The sequence below is a fragment of the Schistocerca gregaria genome, chromosome 2 (genome assembly GCF_023897955.1).
Source record: "Schistocerca gregaria isolate iqSchGreg1 chromosome 2, iqSchGreg1.2, whole genome shotgun sequence".
NCBI lineage: Eukaryota > Metazoa > Arthropoda > Insecta > Orthoptera > Acrididae > Schistocerca > Schistocerca gregaria.
The window spans coordinates 833,597,676-833,622,289 of NC_064921.1; the positions used below are offsets into that span (position 1 = coordinate 833,597,676).

The 24,614-nt window shown below is 42.1% G+C and overlaps 1 protein-coding gene across 1 annotated transcript in view; it reads right to left on the minus strand.

Annotated features, from left to right (window-relative positions):
- LOC126336002 (agrin-like) overlaps window positions 1-24,614 on the minus strand; it is a 1,245,461-nt gene that overhangs the window by 273,282 nt on the left and 947,565 nt on the right. The window contains exons 7-8 of the mRNA XM_049999480.1: window positions 23,453-23,547; window positions 9,750-9,873 (exon numbers count right to left, since the gene is read on the minus strand). Coding sequence (XP_049855437.1) covers window positions 9,750-9,873; window positions 23,453-23,547 — 219 coding nt within the window. The remainder of the gene's footprint in view (window positions 1-9,749; window positions 9,874-23,452; window positions 23,548-24,614) is intronic.

The following is a 24,614-nucleotide window of genomic DNA, read 5'->3' on the forward strand; positions in this document are numbered from 1 at the left end:
GTCACACAGAACACACACGTCTCTTAGTCTTGTAATGGTATTTGAATCACGTAACCATTACGGCACCTCACCTCAACTCCCGATACCAGCAATATTCTACTGTGTTTCCGTAAAATATTTAACATATTTCTGTGACAATATTCAGATTTGATTTCATTAATGTAGAGGTACTTCGATACATCGATATGTATATATTGCAATGATACAGGGTGTCCAGGAAAGGGCTCCCTGATTTCAAAATTAAATATCTCGAAAACAAAGATCGATAGAGGAATGCAGTAAACGGTACGTTTATTGTGAAAGCTGTAAGAAGTTTATACAGCAGCTTGAAATAATAGTTACAAAAGCTGCTAACATATGGCTCTGTACGCTGTACAGCTCATATCAGCATACATAGGTGAAGTAATCGTATGAAAACAATCTTTGCAAACAATCACGTCACAATGTTTTCAAAATGTTCACCATTGGCACTACAGAGGTGGCGCAAACGAAGAATGAAATTCGCCATCACATTTCGTAGTTTCTCAACCGAAGTGGATTCACATGCCACAGAGATCATCGATTCAAGCTCGTCCAGCGTGGCGGGATGCTTCAGGTAGACCATGTCTTTCACTGTGCCCCACAAAATAAGTCACAGGGAGTCACATCCGGCGAATATGGAGGCCAATCCATGCCTGCACCAGTAAATTTGGGATATTCCAAAGCAATAACTCGATTCTCGAAGTATTCCTCAAGAAAGCGAAACACTTGTTCGGTCCGTTGTGGTCGGGCTCCATCTTGCATAAGCCATTCATTACCTGGTTGATCCTCTAACGTTTGCTGTGTGGCGACAAATTGTTCCAAAATTGCAACATAACGTGCACCAGTAGCCATTTCTCGAATGAAAAAAGGGCCAATAATGCCTCTGCTGCATACTGCATCCCACACAGTACTGAATACAACCAAGAAGCTGTTACGATATTCCGTAAGCACATGCTTTATTCAGTACGTGACAGTGGCGAAGGCTATCGAATGAATTATAGAAACAGGAAACAAAGCCTCTCCCAATCTGTGCTCCGATATGTACTGTCTTCTCGATCTCGGAGCGAGCGAGATAATGTTCACAAGATCGCACTTTGCGAACTGACGCCGAAAACATTATTTTCCTCCAAAACGGTATAATATGCGAGAAACAAACATGCTAAATAAATCTGAAAAAGAAAAAAAAGATTTCAGCAATATGAGACTATAATTACTTGCAACTTTCGTATCGTCCTTATTGTATTCGAGCTAAGCAAATTAGCGCAATCAACGAAAACGAAGGATGTCAAATGAACTACAGAAGCAAGAAACAAAGCCTCTCTCAATCTGTGCTCCGATATCTACTGTCTTCTCGATCTCGGAGGGAGCGAGATAATGTTCATAAGATAGCACTTTGCGAACTGACGCCGAAAACACTATTTTCCTCCAAAACGGTATAATATGCGAGAAACAAACATGCTAAATAAGTCTGAAAAAGAAGTATGAGACTATAATTACTTGTAACTGTCGGATGGTCCTTATTGTATTCGAGCTAAGCAAATTAGCGAAATCAACGAAAACCTGAATTTAGATAGCGATATGAATCTCTGTCCTCCAAAATACGGAACCAGCGTCTAAGTAATTTACCACATCATTTGATGAGGAATAAATTCACTTCCTCCTCAGGCCGAACTTGTCCGTCACTGCCCTTAACAATATTTATCAAACGATTTGGGTTACATTTCTTTTGCATTGTTAGCCCCTGGAATGTGCCAGATTTGTCTGGAGAAAAGAGTCATACAAATGATAACGGTGCTTTAAACGAGCAAATAAAGTTGAGCAGAGCAGTTCGAGAAATAACGTTTTAATCGTATAGGACTCTTTCAAGCATTATTATTGGTAGTCATACCTGTCGTGGAACAGAGCAGATGTAAAATAATGTAAGTAGCAGCGTTAAAAGATGAATCACAAGAGACGGAGGCTGAGTTACCTCGAACAATGTGATAGCAGAATTGTTCGACTAATTACCCCAGAATTTCCATTTCTTTTCCTTGTTTCACATCGAAATTTAACTTGAAACTGTTAATGTTTCGCTAAAAGCAGGTAGGCTTGTGTTCGTAAAATATCAAAGAAAACAAAATTATTATTGGCACAAATAGTAGTAGCAGGTACCAAAGTTATAGACAGCTTTGTGGATTCGAGCACTGGAAAACTACGCGAGACAATATAAACAGAGGAAATTCCTAAGAAATGTTATGGGCTGTAGAAAGCCTGATAATGGGATATTATTTAAACACCCATTTTGCTTAGAACTGCCAATGAAACCAATTTTGAGTAAAGTGTAGCTTAAATAAGACAAACTGCGAAGGATGGGTGTATGAATACATTTTCGTGTACGATAGGTTCACTGTATATACAGTTTCATCTACGTCCAGTATTATGAGGAACGTTCGAGAATTTTATGGAAGAAACGACATAAATTTCGTTCCATCGAAGTGCTAATTTTCAACGTAATTTCCAGCGGTCTAAAGCATCTGTTGTCGAGGGATCAATATTTTCTATTCCCTCGGACTAGAAATGTGTTTCCATTGTGTGTGATACTTGTCTGGTATACAAATTAACTTGAAGGAAATTTTTTCAGCCCATTTTTTAGTTTTTTGAAAGAATGGTTGGGGTTTAACGACTCGTCGGCGACGGAATCATTAGGGATGGAGAGCACAATCTCGGGTTGTAGAAGGAAAGCCGCCATGTACACTCCTGGAAATTGAAATAAGAACACCGTGAATTCATTGTCCCAGGAAGGGGAAACTTTATTGACACATTCCTGGGGTCAGATACATCACATGATCACACTGACAGAACCACAGGCACATAGACACAGGCAACAGAGCTTGCACAATGTCGGCACTAATACAGTGTATATCCACCTTTCGCAGCAATGCAGGCTGCTATTCTCCCATGGAGAAGATCGTAGAGATACTGGATGTAGTCCTGTGGAACGGCTTGCCATGCCATTTCCACCTGGCGCCTCAGTTGGACCAGCGTTCGTGCTGGACGTGCAGAGCGCGTGAGACGACGCTTCATCCAGTCCCAAACATGCTCAATGGGTGACAGATCCGGAGATCTTGCTGGCCAGAGTAGTTGACTTACACCTTCTAGAGCACGTTGGGTGGCACGGGATACATGCGGACGTGCAAGTTCCCTTGCCGGTCTAGGAATGGTTGAACGATGGGTTCGATGGCGGTTTGGATGTATCGTGCACTATTCAGTGTCCCCTCGACGATCACCAGAGGTGTACGGCCAGTGTAGGAGATCGCTCCCCACACCATGATGCCGGGTGTTGGCCCTGTGTGCCTCGGTCGTATGCAGTCCTGATTGTGGCGCTCACCTTCACGGCGCCAAACACGCATACGACCATCATTGGCACCAAGGCAGAAGCGACTCTCATCGCTGAAGACGACACGTCTCCATTCGTCCCTCCATTCACGCCTGTCGCGACACCACTGGAGCAACAGTGTCCCTAATTTGCTGGGAAGTGGCGGTGAGGTCCCCTACGGCAGTGCGTAGGATCCTACGGTCTTGGCGTGCATCCGTGCGTCGCTGCGGTCCGGTCCCAGGTCGACGGGCACGTGCACCTTCCGCCGACCACTGGCGACAACTTTTTTCAAGATCGCTCTCAGCGAATCAAGTCGGCTCAAACCTACGCGTGACGTACCAGAGTCTAAAGAACGGCCACAGTGTATTTGGCGATAGCTATCTACCTACTCGGCAGTGGTTCCACGCAAGGTTGGACACATTGCTTGCCTCGAAAACACCCCTTGCAGTACGGGCTCTGCCGGCCGGTGTGGTCGAGCGGTTCTAGGCGCATCAGTCCGGAACCGCGCAACCGCTACGGGCGCAGGTCCGAGTTCTGCCTCGTGCATGGACGTGTGTGATGTCCTTAGGTTAGTTTGGTTTAAGTAGTTCTAAGTTCTAGGGGACTAATGACCTCAGATGTTAAGTCCCATTGTGCTCAGAGTCATTTTTCAGTACTGGCTTTGAGGTGAAATGAAAATTAGTTAGATAAAGTAACATCAGAACTACGCTCTCTGTTCCACGTTTCCACTTTTATAGGCTCCAATTGTTGTGTGCTGTAATGTAACAGGCCTTTCGTATCGGAATAGACAATACATGATATTTAGTGTACTACTCGATGCATATGTTGTGCACTGACTATTACTTTTATTTTATCCCCATTTATTGTTCATTATATGACACTATTTGGAATAATTTAATGAGCTGTAAATATCAAAATGAGACCAGTAAAGTCTCTGAAATTGTGACATTTAATTTGCATAAGTACCTGAGCGCTATTCCAGAACATGGAGATCTCGACTATTCTGTTCGTGTGTAAGGGGGAATTTAAAGTCGATTGGGGGCGGCAGTGAGAATTTGGTTTGAGGTGGGAGGCGTGCCAGGGTAATCCGTGAAATTGTGAGCAACTGTGCCATGGACGGTTAGTGGCCAACGCATTTGCCTAGTAAGTAGGAAATCCGCGTTAGATCCTCGGCTTTGGTACAATTTTTCACTCCCTCTTCAGTCAGTATACATAAAATTATGTCTGTATTAGACCAGTAAAGTCTCTGAAATTGTGCCATTTGATTTGAAATTTATAATGCTGAACAGTGTTGATATTGACGCTGGATAAATATTTACTAGTCAGTGGACATGAGGCAACTGCTATACTGACGTGTTTCGAGGACCCTCATCTTCAGAATAGCAAACAGGGAGAAGAGCTTTATACAGACAGTATGTGGTCTTTCCAAAACGTAACGTACATTTTGGAATGTGCCATATTCATATGACTCCATACTGCGTGTATAAAGTTTGTCTCCTTGACTTGACATTCAGAAGATGAGCGTATTCCAAACGGGCCAATAAACCAGTTGCCTTACATCTAATGACTTCTGACAATGTAATGGCTTTATTACAAGCTACCCAAGCGAATCAAAGCACACATTCAGGCCAGAGGGGGTGTTAAGTTAATTCATAAGTGAGCTCGTTCCATTTAGTTCCTCGTAAGTATGACTCGATTTTGTGATCACTGCATAACATCACACACGCTCTCAGCCTGTGAATTTTGATTTTGTTTCGTCCTTCCATTCTGAACGCTTCATTTTTTGCCGGGTAACGTATTATGACGGTCGAACAACTTGGTAAATAGATTCCAGTCCAACTATGTGATTATGCAACAGTACGAATATGCAGTAAGTAATTAAACTGACAACTGTAAGAGAATTACTGTTTGACATTCATGGTTCTTGCAGGAAAAAACTCATCCTTGTTACATGCAACCGATTTGATGTTTCTTGGTAATAGTTGAGTAAAAAAAGCTTCGTGGGAAGCTTTTCAACAGTCAAGTGCCACGACTCGGGAATCCCAGTGATTTTCTAAGCAAGTTACATTGTTTGGCGCATGGAAATCATCTAAAGACAAAATACGTACCCATTAGAAACTGAACTAGACGTATCTGCAGTGTTGGAGTAGGAATGCTTCTGACGACATGGTGAATAGGATACATCACAATGTAGCGATGTGAACCGAGGTAAAGATTCGTAGCCGAAACCATGCTGCCTGCCGGAACTAGCTGGCGCAGCTTTTCCTCATACCTCATGTCTCGTTACCACGGCAAGACCGTCCGGTCAATGACCAGTGAATTTACCACAACTCTAGGGACTTTAGCAGCGTCGCGGCAGCGGCACCTGAGGTGGGCAGTGCAGAACAAGCCCGCCCTGGGGCATACAGATACTGCCCGCTCAGCCAGGCTGGGTATCGATTGAATTGGTGTCATCGAGTCGGTATCCACTGCAGTCCAGAGTTCAGCCATGAGGCCGCCAAAGATCGTTCGCCATCCTAACAGGACCACCTGCGTGGAGGTCCAGCCGCTGCACTACTGAGTCCAAGATCGAATTGAGGCACACAGCCACCGATCCACTGGGCAATCAGAAACTCCCCCGCCTCCATCAGCACCTAATCATCTGACGTCAAATCCACAGACGAGATGTATGACGTCAACAATTAGGAGAGAGTAACTCTGGGTGGTAGTGGAGTGGTTAGGGAACACTTTGACTCCTCAAAGGTATCTGTGCTTCGTGAAGTTCAAAAACGAGACGTGTCACCGTTACCACAGTGAAAGCGGGTTCTAAACACAAGGCTGCTGTCTCTACTTCTCACGTCCTATGTTCCTTCTTATGCATAGACATACAGTAGAGATAACGCTCAGGAACCACCTATTTGAACGAACTGCAGAGGATTTCACATAGGAGGTCGAAATGTTTGAAAATAATTTACAAAGAGACGACATTTCTGTCGACCAGGAGACCACGGAGACCGGTTGGTTTGAATGTAACTTCATTATCCCATAAAATCACATTTGTTTCTACGAAATGACCAGATCGGCTCCTTTCGCCCATCCTCTCGTCATCAATAACAGTCTGTGATTCAGTCCCATCACTACGGAAACCACATTATTCCATTATGTCTTTTAACTACACTGGTGGGCATTACGATTGCCGCCCGCATCTCGTGGTCGTGCGGTAGCGTTCTCGCTTCGCACGCCCGGGTTCCCGGGTTCGATACCCGGCGGGGTCAGGGATTTTCTCTGCCTCGTGATGGCTGGGTATTGTGTGATGTCCTTAGGTTAGTTAGGTTTAAGTAGTTCTAAGTTCTAGGGGACTGATGACCATAGATGTTAAGTCCCATAGTCCTCAGAGCCATTTGAACCATTACGATTGCCCCACGATGAAAATTGCACGAAGTGTGAACAAAATAATTTTGGATATTAGGACGCGTCATTATAAGACATTAAAGCCTCTAAATTGCCGATGTTTCGACCGATTTTGCAGAGGTCTTCTTCAGGGCGGTTAACTCCCCTGAAGAGAACCGCTGCAAAGTCAGTCGAAACGTCGACCAGTTGTTTTAGTATTTTATAATGACTTGTTGTGGTACCCAAAATTATGTTATTCAAAATGACACTGGCCATAGAAGCCTATGAACTTAAGGCAATAAGTGTGTTTCATGCCTACAAGCATATGATTAGCATTTCAGCACAACCCCGTGAAATAGGTAGGAGTAACGCTTTTATATTCCATAGTGAAGGAAAGATTATGCAGTGGGATTCTCATTCAGAAATAGCATTTGAAAGTTATTTCTTTGTGAGAAGGTCGTGTTATGCCTCGTGTAAGAAGGAGAAACATCTACACACATCTAAAAAAAAAATTGCATCACCCCGGTTCCCAGAGCTCCTGAAGACAGACGTTGACTGTGGATATTGTATCACAGACACAGTCTGTTTGGCTGTTCAGAGATGTCACTAAACCCTCTCAAAGATGAGAACAACCATGCAGGAGCAGCGCCTGTTAGACGAAGGGGGGTCCGACAGCCGATCAGTTCCAGTCATTCCACCACGAAGGAGGTACACGGCTCATGTTGGCTGTAGTTCAGCCATGTCAGACGGTCAATACCGTCGGCAATGTTGTTCGGACATGGAGCAGATATAGAGAGACAGGAACTGTCAATGACATGCTTCTCTCAGGCCGCCCAAGGACTACTACTGTAGTGCATAACGGCTACCTACGGATTATGGCTCGGAGGAACACTGACAGCAACTCCACCATGTTGAATAATGCTTTTCGTGCAGCCACAGGACATCGCGTTACGACTCAAACTTTGCGCATTAGGCTGCATGATGGGCAACTACACTCCCGACGTCCAAGGCGAGGTCCATCTTTGCAGCCACGACACCATGTATCGTGGTAAATATGCGCCCAACAACACGTCGAATGGACCGCTCAGGATTGGCATCACGTTCTCTTCACCGATGAGTGTCGCATATGCCTTCAACCAGACAATCGTCGGAGACGTGTTTGGAGACAGCCCGGTCTGACTGAACATCTTAGACACACTGTCCAGCGAGTGCAGCAAGGTGTAGGTCCCCTGATGTTTTGGGGTGGCGTTATGTGGGGCCGACGTACGCCGCTGGTGGTCAAAGAAGGCGGCGTAACGGCTGTACGACAAGTGAATGCCCTCCTCCGACCGATAGTGCAACCATATCGGCAGCATATTGGCGAGACATTCGTCTTCATGGACAATTTGCGCCCTCATCGTGCACCTCTTGTGAATGACTTCCTTCAGGATAACGACATTGTTCGACTAGAGTGGCCAGCACGTTCTCCAGACAACCCTATCGAACATGCCTGGGAGAGATTGAAAAGGGCTGTTTATGGACAATGTGTTCCACCCCCACCCTGAGGGATCTACACCGAATCGCCGTTGAGGAGTGGGACAATTGTGACCAAAAGTGTTTTGATGAACTTGTGATAGTATGCCACGACGAATACAGGCATGCATCAATTCAAGAGAACGTGCTACTGGGTATTAGAAGTACCCGTGTGTACACCAATCTGGACCACTACCTCTGAAGGTCTCGCTGTATGGTGCTACGACATGCAATGTGTGATTTTCATGACTAATAAAAACGGCGGAAATGATGTTTATGTTGATCTCTATTCCAATTTTCTGTACAGGTTCCAGAACTCTCGGAACCGAGGTGATGCAAAACTTTTTTTGATGTGTGTAATAACACAGGTATGAATTCGTCAGGGCTTCGGATTATCATACTGCAACATTTCTACTTACAATGATAAGGATTCCTCGACTGTCATGAGGCTATGGAATCTGTGGGTTAAGGAAAGTGATACTCTGCAGTGTTGAGCCAACAGCACGCAGGATTTAAGTTGCCCTGCGGGACTGACGCCATTCGGTTCACATAGCTGCTTAGCAATGTACAGCCACGTCACACACCTTGAAACAGGAAATTGACTTGTTTGTAATATGTCCACACAGACAGTGAGACAGTGCCTGGACGCCGACTGTTGGGTGCCCAGTAACGACACCTCTTGGTTCTGCTTACAGTATTACGATGAACGTATCTGTGTGTGGAGGTTCCGAGAGGAACGAATGTTGTCAGACAGCGTTCGCTATCGTCATATTAGCCCAGCACTTGGTGTGATAGTACTGGGTGCAATGGCTGCTCAACGTTGTTACCTCTGGTTTACAAAGCCAAGTAATTTGGACAGCAGGCGTTACATTTCTGACATGTTTAGGGCGACGGCTGTGCCATTTATTCGAGGTCTCATCTTTCAACAAGAAAATCCATGATCACATGCTACTTGTGTCCTGACGTACCTCAGTTCAGAAGGTGTTTGACTGTCGCCTTGACAAGCACGATCCCCGGATGTCTTACCCAAGGAAAAATCTTGGAACTTATGTGTTACCGAGAGACTCACTGCCACCGCACGCCAGTGACTACGACTGAATAACTCTGACAGAGTGTTGAACCAATACGAGCCGACGTAACCGAATCTCTATCCAATTTCAACTAAGATGTATGATGAGTCAGAGTGATTATTGCTGCCGAAGATGTAACCTATGTTTACTGTATTTCGCATCACTTATACCCCCAAATCACCTATAAATTTAGCATATTCTTCCTGCTACAATGTATTTGCATAATAAATAAAATTTTGTTATTTTCTGTTCTTCCAAGTATTAGTATTTTAACGGCCGGCAGTGTCGTAGTAATTTTTATTAAACTGTGATGCATAATGCCTATGAGCTTTTAATTATGCAGTGGAAGAAGCAATGGGTAAAACAGCAGGCAGCTAATGAGCGCCCCGTATTAGGTAAGTGCAGCTGCCGTGTTCACTAACCGCAGGCGCCCTCGTGCGCGACGTGCAGGCTCCTGTTGAGTAGGCAGGCCGCGCGACGCATCTCGCACGCGCTGGGGTATGTACTGCCGTCGGAGCCGCACACCGGCCGTACCTCGCCAGACTCCTGCAGACAAACAACAAGAGAATGTACCGCACTCATACGAAAAGGAAATGATATAACCTGGAGAAGTTTTTCACATTGCAGAAACTTGTAACGACAATTTCATTAAACTGTGAATGACAAATCACTGCACCTAAATATAACGTAGTAGGTGAATATGGATTGGGGCTAAGAAATGAAAGAGGAAGCTGCCTGGTAGAATTTTGCATACAACACAACTTAATCGTAGGTACCACTTGGTTCAAGAATCATGAAAGAAGGTTATATACATGGAAGAAGCCTGGAGATACTGACAGGTTTCAGATAGATTATATAATGGTACGACAGAGATTTAGGAACCAGGTTCTAAATTATAAGACATTTACATGAGCAGATGTGGGCTCTGACCACAATCTATTGGTTATGAACTGTCGATTAAAACTGAAGAAACTGCAAAAAGGTGGCAATTTAAGGAGATGGGACCTGGTTAAACTGACTAAAGCAGAGGTTGTACAGAGTTTCAGGGGGAGCATAAGGGAACAATTGACAAGAATGGGGGAAAGAAATACAGCAGAAGAATAATGGGTAGCTTTGAGGGATGAAGTAGTGAAGGCAGCAGAGGATCAAGTATGTAAAAAGATGAGGGCTAGTAGAACTCCATGGGTAACAGAAGAAATATTGAATTTAATTGATGAAAGGAGAAAATATAAAAATGCAGTAAATGAAGCAGGCAAAAAGCAATACAAACGTCTCGAAAATGAGATCGACAGGAAGTGCAAAATGGCTAAGCAGGGATCGCTAGAGGACAAATGTAAGGATGTAGAGGCTTATCTCACTAGGGGCAAGCGAGATACGTCCTACAGGAAAATTAAAGACACCTTTGGAGAAAAGAGAACCACTTGTATGAATATCAAGAGCTCAGATGGAAAACCAGTTCTAAGCAAAAAAGGGAAAGCAGGAAGGTGGAAGGAGTATGTAGAGGGTCTATACAAGGGCGATGTGCTTCAGGACAATATTATGGATATGGAAGAGGATGTAGATGAAATGGAAGATATGATACTGCGTGAAGAGTTTGACAGAGCACTGAAAGACCTGAGTCGATACAAGGCCTCGGGAGTAGACAACATTCCATTAGAGCTACTGACAGCCTTGGGAGAGCCAGTCCTGACAAAAATCCACGATCTGGTGAGCAAGATGTATGCGACAGGCGAAATACCTCAGATTTCAAGAAGAATATAATAATTCCAATCCCAAAGAAATCAGGTGTTGACAGATGTGAAAATTACCGAACAATCAGTTTAATAAGCCACAGATGCAAAATACTAACGCGAATTCTATACAGACGAATGGAAAAACTAGTTGAAGCCGACCTCGGTGAAGATCAGTTTGGATTCCGTAGAAATATTGTAACACGTGAACAATACTGAACCTACGACTTATCTTAGAAGATAGATTAAAGAAAGGCAAACCTACGTTTCTAGTATTTGTAGACTTAGAGAAAGCTTTTGACAATGTTGACTGGAATACTCTCATTCAAATTCTGAAGGTGGCAGGGGTAAAATACAGGGAGCGAAAGGCTATTTACAATTTGTACAGATACCAGATGGCAGATATAAGAGTAGAGGGACATGAAAGAGAAGCAGTGGTTGGGAAGGGAGTGAGACAGGGTTGTAGCCTATCCCCGATGTTATTCAATCTGTATATTGAGCAAGCAGTGAAGGAAACAAAAGAAAAATTCGAAGTAGGTATTAAAATCCGTGGAGAAGAAATAAAACTTTGAGGTTTGCCGATGACATATTAATTCTGTCAGAGACAGCAGAAGATTTGGAAGAGTAGTTGAACGGAATGGATAGTGTCTTGAAAGAAGGATATAAGATGAACATCAACAAAAGCAAAACGAGGATAATGGAATGTAGTCGAATTAAGTCGGGAGATGCTGAGGGAATTAGATTAGGTAATGGGACACTTACAGCAGTAAAGGAATTTTGCTATTTGGGGAGCAAAATAACTGATGATGGTCGAAATAGAGTAGATATAAAATGTAGACTGGCAATGGCAAGGAAAGCGTTTCTGAAGAAGAGAAATTTGTTAACATTGAGTACAGATTTAAGTGTCAGGAAGTCGTCTCTGAAAGTATTTGTATGGAATTTAGCCACGTATGGAAGTGAAACATGGGCGATAATTTGTTTGGGCAGGAAGAGAATAGAAGCTTTCGAAATGTGGAGAACTCTTGCAAATTTGTGTCGCACTGTTTATAAAGTTACCTTTATAAGCCTGTGTCCTTATTGATTGTACATGGTACTTTCCTTTTTGTCTTTAAACATGTACATCGATATTGAAGTTTTTGTGTATATTACATATAGAACAACGTCACTAGGATCTGGAAAATGGAGGAAAAGTGCGTTTTAATAGGGCTTTTCGAGCGGGAATGAGCGCCTGGTCCCCGGCACGAACCCGCCCGGCTGATTTGTGTCGAGGTCCGGTGAACCGGCCAGTGTGTGGATGGTTTTTAGGCGGTTTTCCATCTGCCTCGTCGAATGCGGGCTGGTTCCCCTTATTCTGCCTCAGTTACACTATGTCGGGGATTGCTGCGCAAACAAGTTCTCCACGTACGGGTACACCACCATTATTCTACCAAGCAAACATAGGCGTTACACCCGTCTGGTGTGAGACGTTCCCTGCGGGGGTTCACCGGGGGCCGAACCGCACAGTAACCCTGGGTTCGGTGTGGGGCGGCGGAGTGGTAAAGTGGACTGCGGTTGTCGTCGTGGGGTTGGGGACCACTGCGGCAGCGGCGGGGACGGAGCCTCTCCGTCGTTTCTAGGTCCCCGGTTACAATACAATACAATACAGTACAAGAGGGGTAACATGGGAATTTTACACGTGCCCGTTGAGTAAACAGTGTGATTTAAGAACAGTAACATCCCACAATTGCCGCTGGAGTGCGTCGCGATCGCATATACCACTTTGGGACCCACGTACCGTTTGCACAAGTCGCATCGTTCCTGAGCGTTCAGCAGCACCTTGAACTCGGCACGCTCAACATTGACATTCGACAGTACGGTCCGCGTGCCGACGGCTTAAGGCTTCATTAGGGGCCGTAGATGTAGCTGTCGTTTTCTGTTTTTCGTTATGATAACGAATGTTCCTCAGCGAGAGTTTGTAAGATCACAATGCCTTGATGGATTAGCACTGCTTTCGTAAAAATTTATGAGGATTCTACGAAAAAATTATAACTTGAGAAAATAAATTTGGAAAATGTTGTGATTCGTTGCTTCACAAAATATAGAGTGAATCGGGGGAAGATGGTAATTGCGGTGTGATGGCTATACGCTTGTGTTTCTTCACGGTGGAGCGAGAGCGCAGCACCGAGAGGTCCACAGCTACCATGAGTCCAAGTCTGAAGGGACAAGGAGTACAGGCATTTGTAGCGGACATTTTTTTGCATTGGGAAGCCAAAAAAACTATGTTATTTATTAAAACTTACGGTCTAAACTAATTGCAGATGTATTTAAAAACAATAACAGGGATAACTATATATTTTTACTAGTTATAACCGTATGTTTATCATGCACTCTATATTTCGAACTAAACGTGCATTCAGTTACTTCCTATCTGCTTCCATACTGGAACACCAGTTTCAGCTTGCATCTCATCCCGATGCCTAGGAATGACGCCATATTTTCCTTGTGGTAAGAGAGACACTCGTAATAATTTTTTTGTACGTTTATTTATTTTCAGAAGATGTTAATAAATTACGGAGAAGCATCACAATGGAACCAGCGTTCTTGGTGTATCTGGTATATCTGGTAACTGAGAACCCAACACAAATAATCAATTTGTAAACTCAGAAGTTGCGTCTGATGCAAGTATTGCAGCTGAAGCAGGGACCTCTAACTCGTTTGAAAAGATGGTGTTCATACCAATTTTGAAAAAGCGAGGGTAAAGGAGAAAGGAAACTGCATCGGTGTTGACAGTGCACGAAAGACTACAAAGTTTGAAAGCAGACCATGTCAAAATTATCGACAGGAAAAAAGGCTTCCGTCCATCAAACGAGGGAGAAAAGTAAAGTCGGCTGATGATGACAATGTCTGTGTTGTCTCTAATGGAAACTGCTTCGAAAAAAACGGACCGTGCGTCGAGTCGATTCAGTGAATTCACTATAAGAAGTAGCTTCATAAAACATGCACAGATAAAGCTGATATGTGTTACTACTGTGCTATAAAACAGTGGATATCAACCGTAGAACGGTCAATAACAACACTACAGACTTTTATTTTGTGTTACCGACAGTAAAATACTTAACAAAATCGGTGACAATATCAAATTTATTTTGCTAACTTATCCGATCTTCGGGGTGAGATGGCTATCAGTTCAAACTGTAGAAAAAGAAAATACTAAGGTAGATGAAGGTTATGACTTTATCACATACATTGGTATTCAGTATGAAAAAAACCTTATCAAACACGTGTGAGTATTCTCGTTTTAAAAATTTCGAAATTCTCGTCACAGTTTCGCAAAAAGTATTGCATCTTCCCCCGACGTGCTGTACATGGTTTGTTTAATTATGATGATTTACTCACTACAGGTATATGTTTTACTACATCAATATTGTTTATATTTACAATTCCTGCATTGAAAATTTAGGGTGATTTAGGGAATGTCCATTGATTAGCGATAGATGTCTAACAAGTGAACTCTTGTGTGCGGATTCAGAATCTTAAGAGGGTACTGCGCAGCCGATCGACAATCCGTGCAGGCGGCTCTAGATTAGCGTAATAAGTATTCACGACAGGGACAGCCTAAAGAGGCAGACAGGCAGATCCGTCGGCGCGACAAACTCGCCGCCGTGGCGGCTGAAATGCGCGCGTCAGCTCTGAGAAACGAGGCACCGTTACCGGAGCCTGCGAAACCCAATTTTCCGGAGAGCTCCGATACAAAGACGCGCTCCCGCGGCGCGTTTTTAGCATTCAGGAGCCGCCTCTTAATATAACACAATCAGCGAAAAGGAGGCTGCGCAAAATAAATACAACGGCGTAATGGTGTTCTCGCGCTGTTGAAACTTTCAATTACAGGCGGGGGCTGTCTAGAACATCTTAACAGCGGCGCGTGACCCGAATGTGTGCGCGGCGGGTTGCCGATGCTGCAGGAGCGCGCCAGGTAGCTGCGAATTGCAACTCACTCTGCGAAAGGTCGAAAGGTGTTGATAATTTAGTTAATTACATTGGAATTACACAAACTGCTGAATGGAACTATAGACTGCCGATTGATATACTTTACCGAAAGACATACGACGTGATTTTCGCTGTGTATTATTCTTATATTTCTTACTTGCTGGACGTTTCAGTACTTTCATCAGTACATAAATATTGTGACACGATCTGAAATGCTCAGTGGATTATATATATATATATATATATATATATATATATATATATATATATATATATATATATATATATATATATATGGTTTTTAAGTATCCTTCCACAACTTTCTTGTGGCAGTTTCTTCATATCATACTAGCCATTACACTCATTACTGTAAACTGGTTGTATACGTCATACAATAGTGTGACCGAAAAGTCAGGGGCATGAAAATAAATGTAAATGTAAACAGGAGTTGCACTGCTCTCGTTCAATCAGTCACCGCTAGATAGAACCACTCGTATTACCGACAACAAACGAAGAAGACAAAGGCTTCTGTGGTGTTGCTAGCAGGACCAGTTTTGCCCGTCTCTAAACTTTGCTTCCGGAAACGTGAACAGCCGATTGCCATTTCAGTGAAGCTGCTCCGTCCGTGCTGTGGCCAACGAACCGCCATTTCAGTGACGCTGTCCTTTCCATGCCGTCCGGCTCTCATCTTTGTTCCCATAAAAGTACCCAGCCCAACACCATTTCAATGCAGCTTTTTCTCCGTGATGTTCCTTATCCTTTTCGTAGACATTTAATTGTCAGTGAAGTTCTGTTTGTCTCCCAGTCATTATAAAACGCTACCTGATATGTGGGTAATGAATCAGACGATATGATTGGGTATCAACGTAATTTCGTACACGTACACATTGGTTGATTAACATGTCGATTTCCGAAAACCAATGCTATCTTGTTAACTGACGACATGCCAGGATCCGCTTATGGCAGTTCGCTGAATTCAGATATAATGACTGTCACAACACTGTTGCTGCTATTACATCCGGCGTATCAGCTGCAGAGTCACTGTATTAACAAAAACAACGATCCGGATGAAACGGAGATCAGTATTAATGAGATTTAGGTAACGAGATCGCACTGTATATTGGTAGGAAACGAAAATAGGCCCCCGGTGGATAAGCGAATTTTAAGGAGAAATCAGTGGTTACATAGTTATTTTGCTGTTAGATCTCACTGCTTCCTCGGATTGTATTCCTCCCCTGAGTTGAACAAATCTGGCGAGCTTCCAGCACCTGTACCTAAAGATGAATGTTCCTTATGTAAAATCACCGATACAGGTCGAAGCAAGGAGTGTGAGTCTTCGCAATTCTGTCACACCAGGGCAGTTCTCACTTTCTGTCTGGTTCAACCTGTCACTTTCTTTTTCTCCGATTTTCCGCCTTCGCTCCTGTTCACAGCCATCACAACTCGTAGCTTGCACTGCGTTTATACGTCATCTTGATCAAAATTGTCAACGTCGGCAGACATTTTAATCGAAACTGATGTGGCCCCACTTCGGGTCATACGTTAAAAAAAGCTCCCAACAAATTTCTCTAGCTACCACGATTTTGGTCTTTTAGTGCCAAATGATGCCAGAGCTTCTTCGCACGATCGTCACACAACGTCCTCATAGCTCCCTACTAAGGCTTAGTCTTTTTTTGTGTTTCTAGCAGCCCCATCCCATCTTTGCTTCTGGAAACTTGACTTGTCTACCGCCATTTCAGTGGAGCTGTACCAGACATATCTACACACACATCAGCCAACTAGAAAAAGTAGAACGGAAAATGCTTAGTAAATTATTTGGCGCAACTAACAACAATGGAATATGGGTCAAGAAACCTACAGAGGAACTATACAAACATACGGAGACAATCACAGAAACGATTAGAAAACACAGACTACAATTCTATGGACACCTATACAGAATGCCATCACACAGACTGACCAAACAGATCTTTGACTGGGTACCCAATAGAAACAACAAATGGGTGGCAGAGGTAAAAAACGACATTAACCAGCTCAACATCACACCAGACACAATAAACGACAGAATAAAATCCAGAAACATCATTAAGAAATGTAAACTACATGATATACACTGTGACAACCGAAGAGGCGTAAAATGGACCGAAGAACGCAAACAAGATCACAGCTCGAAGATGAAAGAAATATGGGCAACCACAAAAGGCAAGCAAGATGAAACCGAAGACACGAAGCAGACAAGAAGCATGGGTAGTAGACCAGAAACAGAAACAAGCGAGCGAATGAGGGATATATATATATATATATATATATATATATATATATATATATATATATATATATATATATGGCCAATTCCTTTTACTGCCTTCCTTGCTGCCCAAACTTCCCTCATATATATATATATATATATATATATATATATATATATATATACTGAAATGACGACTCGGTTGGATATAAATGTAGTTTCCTACCTGTACACATCATCAGAACTGAAATCTCTGTGACAGGTAGAATGGTCACCAGAGTGCACTGGTATTGTTTGTGTTTAGTGTTGTTATCAGGCCTGGAAGGCTGTACAAGGGTCGTGGCCAGCTTAAGATCTTGAGTGATCTCTATGAACGACAAAGAGATGCCGAAATACGCTTGTGAGACAGCTTTATCAGCACCTGAGAGTGAAAGGGGCCTACTTGTGGGTCTCCTTTTGGCCAGATGGTCGTATCGTTCGATACACAGAGTTTTGGGGTATTCGAACGTGACAGTGGCCCATGCTGGACTGCATGGCAGGTTAGGCGTACTAGTCGTCGTGGTTCTGGTCGAGCACATCCGATCACCGCAGAGGAAGGCGCTGTACTGAGGAACAAGCACACCGTACCTTTCACAGCTGCGCCTACCATCCGAGAACAATTAATAGACTGTCTTCAATGTTCTGTGCCAAACGATACCATTAATCTGGGAATAGCATCAACCAGACATGGGGGTCACCGCAGGCTGCCGTTAACAACAAAGCAAAAACGGCTGCATTTGGAGAGGGAATGGCATCACATTCTTTTCGGCGATGAAATTGCGGTTCTGCACTGACCTGGGTGACCATCGTCGGCCAGCATGGGAGTGAACTGTTGAGAGGATTCACTGTTTCAATGTTTTGTAAACGCACAGCGGTATTACTTCTAGTGTCATGTTGTGGAGATACAGCGAGTAAGACATCTGGTCCCTGCTGCTAGTTCGAAGGAAATCCGATGACACAATGGTATGTCACCGCCTCCCTGCGTCCTCGTATGTTACCTTTCTTGCGACCATATAGTGGTGCCATTATTCAGCATGACAATGCTCGTAATCGCGCGGCACGTGTCTCTACGAACTGTCTGCGTAATTTTGAAGTACTCCAGTGGCCAGCAAAGTAGTTTCGTTTCCTATAGAACTCGTGAAACCAGCTCAGACGTCATGTCCGCCCCAGTGCGACGATACCTAGGACCAGTTACAACAATTGTGACCTAGTTTTATGATATCCTCTCCAACAGAATAAGTGTATGCAACCCGACCAGAGGGGGTTCAGTGTCACATTGCTAAATGGACTCATATGCCAAGTTCCTTATAAATTTGACTCAATGTTGTGATGACTGTAATGACATCATACATCCTCTCAATTCGTAAAATGTCATTTTATTTCCTGCTCCCCTTCTGGGTGCTTCGCCTTTCTGTCACTCAGTGTATGCCCTCCATAGGCATAATTATTATTCCTATTATTCTGATGTATGTGTAAACTACACCATCATTTCATATGTTACAGAGGGTTCCCGGTTAGATGTAAGAAATACTAGGTGTTTCATAAAGATTCATCCAACTTCACTAAACTTCTAAATCAATAAAGATAGAAACTTAGGGTGAATTTTACCTTAGACATTGAAACCAGATGTTTACCTTGGCCCCCTCGTCGGAAGTTCGAGTCCCCCTTCGAGCATGAGTGTGTGTGTGTGTGTGTGTGTGTGTGTGTGTGTGTGTGTGTGTGTGTTGTCCTTAGCGTAAGTTAGTTAGATTAAGTAGTGCGTAAGCCTAGGGACCCATTGCATCAGCAGTTTGGTACCATAATCCTTACCACTACTTTCCAATTTTACCTTGGCACTGATAGAAGGTGCAGGTTCATGTGGTTGCAGGTAGTGTTGTCCCTGGTGTACCTAGTTCGTTCTCTCGTTCACTAGCCAGTGCTTGCCGAGCGGAGATGACGATAACACAACAGAATAGGGCGTTTGCTTTCTCCGTTTTAACAGGCGCAATCCAGTTATATCTGTGCGGCGTCGTTTTTGTCGGTAGTACGGCATTGCGCTTCCTAAGTTTGCACTGCTGGCCACCAAGGTCGTCTTTTTTTTTATGCCTTTCCTTCCAATAACTTTGCCTAATTTGCGAGGCCCAGCAGGGAAGCAGTGAATACAACAAGTCCAGACATGCTCGCAGCAGTATGGGACGAATTTGACTAATGAGAGCTTTCATTTTAAACGTAATTTAAAACATCGGCCCAAGCTTATATGATCATGCATATGGAAAAAACACACTAGTAAAATAGGGCAGCTCTTTTCAAAATAGAGTTTTTGTGGTCCACAGTAGATATTCCACACGACATGCAACTTAGTGTAAGTGATATATTTATACTAAGGCTCCTGACTCGCTGCTGTTTGAGATTAACTTTTATTTTCTCTCTTTCACTACAGAACTTTTTCGTCCAGATTGCCATTATCGAGTGCCCTGCGATACAGTGTGGATGACATTATCTCCATTATACGTTTTTATGGTACAGAAGAAAACTAAGCAAGGACTGCCACTTTTGTACATATTGTCTAAATGGAATGACATACATATAACATCAATGGCAACTTATTTTGATCGTTCTGCATTTTCTGAATTCAGGTGGTAATTATTTTTTTCTGAGAGTAGTTTTACAGTTTTGCACCTATGATGTCAAATATTTACGAAGTATAAGCACTGGTATACGCATGATTTACACGTTATTTGATTGTGCGTGTATCAATGGTTGCTGTATGCTCATAGTGGTCTGTTTACAGCGGTCGAAAGTCATATTAATTTGTAGGTGTTTACTGGGTGGACGATTTTTATTTGATGTGTTTGCTTTTGTTAATTTCTATTTTCGAGAATTTTTTCATAAATTAAGAGATTCTGGTACATATTGTATTAATTGTCTGACATACGTTTCTACAGCATGTATATGAGCAACCGTTTTAAGCTTTTGTATTGGTGTGCGTCATCTATGATAGTACAAAGCGCTTTGACTATATGCGTTTTCTTTTTCGGGTCAAATAATTTTTTAAAAATATTATTGATGTTTTAGATCTGTCTGTTCATTCAATATGTCGTATGGTTGTTTTCTGATGTGTATATAAATTTCACGTTCCTACTATATATTTTCTGGAGGAAATTATCCGGTTTCTTTTTCGAGTGTTTCACTAACTTTTTTAAGCAATATTGATGTTTAAGATCAGTCTGTTCGTTCACTACGTCTTGTGGTTGGTTTCTTATGTATGTATAAATTTCAGGTTCATCGAGAACGTTGATGGTAGAAAAGTGAAATTTACATACAAATAAGAAACCAAGCACAAGACATATTAAATGAACAGACGGATCTTAAGCATCAATAGTATTTAAATTTTTTTGAAATACTTGCAAAAGAAAAAGAGTGATTTTCTCGACAAAGTTCATGGCAGCAAAGTGAAATTTATATATACATAAGAAACAAATCAAAACATATATTGAGCGTACAGACGGATCTTAAACATCAATACTATGTAAAACATTTTACTGAAATACTCAAAAAGGAAACGCTTAAATTCAATGCGCTGTGTATAGCCGAAGATGACACACGCCAATATAACACCTTAACACCGTTGCTTCTCTGAAACATGTTAGAGAGAGACAATATAGTAAGTATGATAATGACATAATTTTAAAAAAATAATCGAAAATAGAAGTTCATAATAGCATAAACGTAAAAAAAGCATATCCCACAGAAACCTATAAATTAATAGCACCTTAGATCATTATAAACATAGACTACTACGAACATACAGCAACCACAGATACACGTGGAACAAAATAATGCATGTATAATCTGTATAACAGTGGTTATACTTTCTAAACGTACGATGGCGTAGCTAAAAACTGACAAATTTCTGTCTAAATAAATTATTACCTCCTTCATTCAGCAAATATCAAACGACACTCAAAATTCAGTTGCCAACAATGTTGTATTTATGTCAGTCAATCTACACAATGACTACGTAAGTAAAATCCACGTTCAGTGTTCTTCTATACCATAAAAATGTATAATAAAAATAATGTTACCCACACTTTATCGCAGGTTACTCGATAATAGCGATTTGTTAGAAACCTATCTATACTGCAAGAGAAAAAAAATAAAAATTAATCTCACACAGCAGCGTCTCTGGACACACCTTATAAACTATGTAGTTCCCTGCGTAGCGTAAAATTCAACCCCAGATTCTATCTTCATTCTCGTAGCACAGACAACCTTATGACTCCAAGCGAATCCTTTTGAAACAACATGTATTAAAAAGAACATCAGCATAAATACGTAGGCACTACGTTACTGAGAAGGTATCACCATACTGTGAAATTGCTGATAGTTTCGCAGAACAAGAAGTGCTGGTTGTCCCGTAGTCCTAGAGCAGGCAAAAACCATAGTTGGCAGATGATTTGGTAAATGTTTATTTTACAGACACAGTAAAGAGCATTTCTGTCAAAATAACCGGTTTTAGCTTACACAAACAATATACAGACTTAAAAAATTGCTAAAATAGATAAGTTATAAATACAAGAAGCAGTGTTATATTTCAAGGTTTTACGCAAATTACCATATTGTCAACTAGTATAAACAGTAAGTACATGTCAACGAAACATCAGGTACATGTGTGCTATTGCAACAACCTAATTACGTACAGTGAAAAATTACAGTATAGTACATTTGTAAAACGTCAGAGATTCCCTTTGAACTTATTCAATTTAGAAAATAAAAGGGGATTCAAATCGTCAAATTTATTTCGATGCTAAATGCGCTGTTTTTTAGCTGCGGAAGGAGGTAAATTTTTTAAGATGCTTGTATATGTTTGATCGAAAAATATATTTCCTCAACTTTTGTTTTACACACGGAAGCGCGCCAACTTTTTAATTGTGAAATTCTCGCACTTTGTTTCTACGTGTGTTCCGGAATACAGATATCACATAGATTCGAAATTCATTATTCTTCTGATGTTAACAGAGTATATCTTCCTGTTAAGTATTTGTTACTCGATGAAACTCCAACTGCGAACATTTGATTTACAAGGTACTGCTTAAATCGGGAGAGTTAGAGGCTATTGCAGTTTCACTGATAAACTGCTGCTGATGCTTTCCACTCCCAGCGAAATAAAACAGCGAAGTACGGAAACGTGCGTCATTGTGGAAAGATATTGAGAGTAGTCACGGTCGGTAGATATGTTTGAAACATACAGGGAAAGACAATGGTACATGATGAGAGAAGAGATAAAAACAATCTTGCTCAGACAAGAAAAGGCAGGTAGCAAACATTTAGTTACTTCTCTCGAGGCTGCATCTCTTTGGTGTTACTGCTTGCGACAAATAAATTTACACAAGCATCGCCGAAAAGCACTTAGTTCTCGTGGAAGAAAATGACTTTTTGTGGTAGTCATCAAAGTTAGCAGATTTCTATCAAATACTCTACTTACTGTAGCACTAAGAGAAAAACATGTATTATAAACCTTCGAAGGCTATTACAGCTATTACAGAAGATGAGGCTACCTTGAATTCCAAGGGTTTTGTCACTGTCAGCCGCAAGTTAGGTAATAATTTTTTGTTTGCGTGCAGGTAACTGTCTGCATTCCCGGTACGCACTGAAATGCTCGTTCCATAGTCCGTATAATGGTACAAAACGTCACAGCCCATTAATAAAGCACTCTTTAATATATATATATATATATATATATATATATAGTCTCGGTCGAGCGGCACAGCATTAGTGACCCCAGCTATGTAGATGGTTCAAGAGACTAAAACTTTTTTGTGGCGATCGCCTATAACTACCGACCAGATAGTGTCCAGCATACGAAGGGAGAAACTTATGAAGAATTTAATATATTCTCATCATATTATGAAATAAAATCAAACAAGGTTAACATTTAGCAGCCTTCCCTGCTCTATACCTCTTTTATCACCCCAACCCTATTTCTCCTCTTTTACAGATGAGATCGGAGGACAGTATCCTTTTGCTTTCCTTCTTCGTCATGCACTAATTCGTATAGTTCCACAGTCCAACTGTGTTTCCTTGTAGCCCTGTCAGCTTTACTACAGTGTTAAGGTTCTTTCTCCGTAATGTGAGTTCTACATGGAGATTGCTTCCTACTTACGTGTTCGCAGGGCTCTGGACATACGCAGCGTGGATTTCCCGAGGTGTCGACCTTGCAGATTGCGTGGTTATTACATATCTGGTTTTCACAGCCATCTGTAAAAGACAAACCAAGAGGAATGAACAACAACGATACGATTGCGAACGGTTCATGATGACAGTAGGTACAGATTGAGTTCAAAATGGTTCAAATGGCTCTGAGCACTATGCGACTTAACATCTGTGGTCATCAGTCGCCTAGAACTTAGAACTAATTAAACCTAACTAACCTAAGGACATCACACACATCCATGCCCGAAGCAGGATTCGAACCTGCGACCGTAGCAGTCTCACGGTGTACAGATTGAGGGGTGTATTATTAGGGGGGCTTTTGAAACAAATAATTTTCGAAGAGGCATTCGTGCAGCCAGAAACCACATTTTCTAGACTAAATTTCTTTTATTTCTCGTCTATGGTCACAAAATTGTAGATCTTCAGACTACCCGTTTCGATATACTGGAGCCATAGTGGTATCGTCAAATATTAAACACAAAATCAGTGCCAGCATCGTCACACATATATAAATTATGGTGCACACGAGAATCATCTAGTCAGCAGAGTTACTGTTCAAAACGAACTGCCGCACAAGAGCCACAAAATGTTGGTGCTGCAACCTCGCTAGATGTGGCTACTGTAAGCGTACAGGCGTACAAATAACCTTAAATGATAATTGTACGATTTACAATAAAAAGACGGATGCAATCAGTAAAGTCTGTAGTGGGCTTATTAAGTGTAAAAGTCACTACAGTAATAACATGCAATAAATTAAAACACGACCAAACTTAGATTGTTAAAATGGAAAAAAAGTTGCAGTAATTCTGAGACGCTCAATGGCGATATTTTAGATAATGACATGAGTAATAAACAGCTTTCAGAGTATACAGAATAATATAAAAACTAGGAAACAAATAGCTAAAGAAGCCCAGTGAACGAAAACAGACTGCAGCAAATAATCAGCGCCCTCTGATGGCGCTACCGCCAGAACTCCGCATAGGCGCAAACTGGTCGGGGGAACTTGACCGCCAGAGGGTCCCTCTTACTCTGCGGCACGCCTTTCCAAAAAAAGCAAAATAAAAACACCGTACCAGTGCGTGAACAAGATTACCTAGTTCATCAAGTTGTTG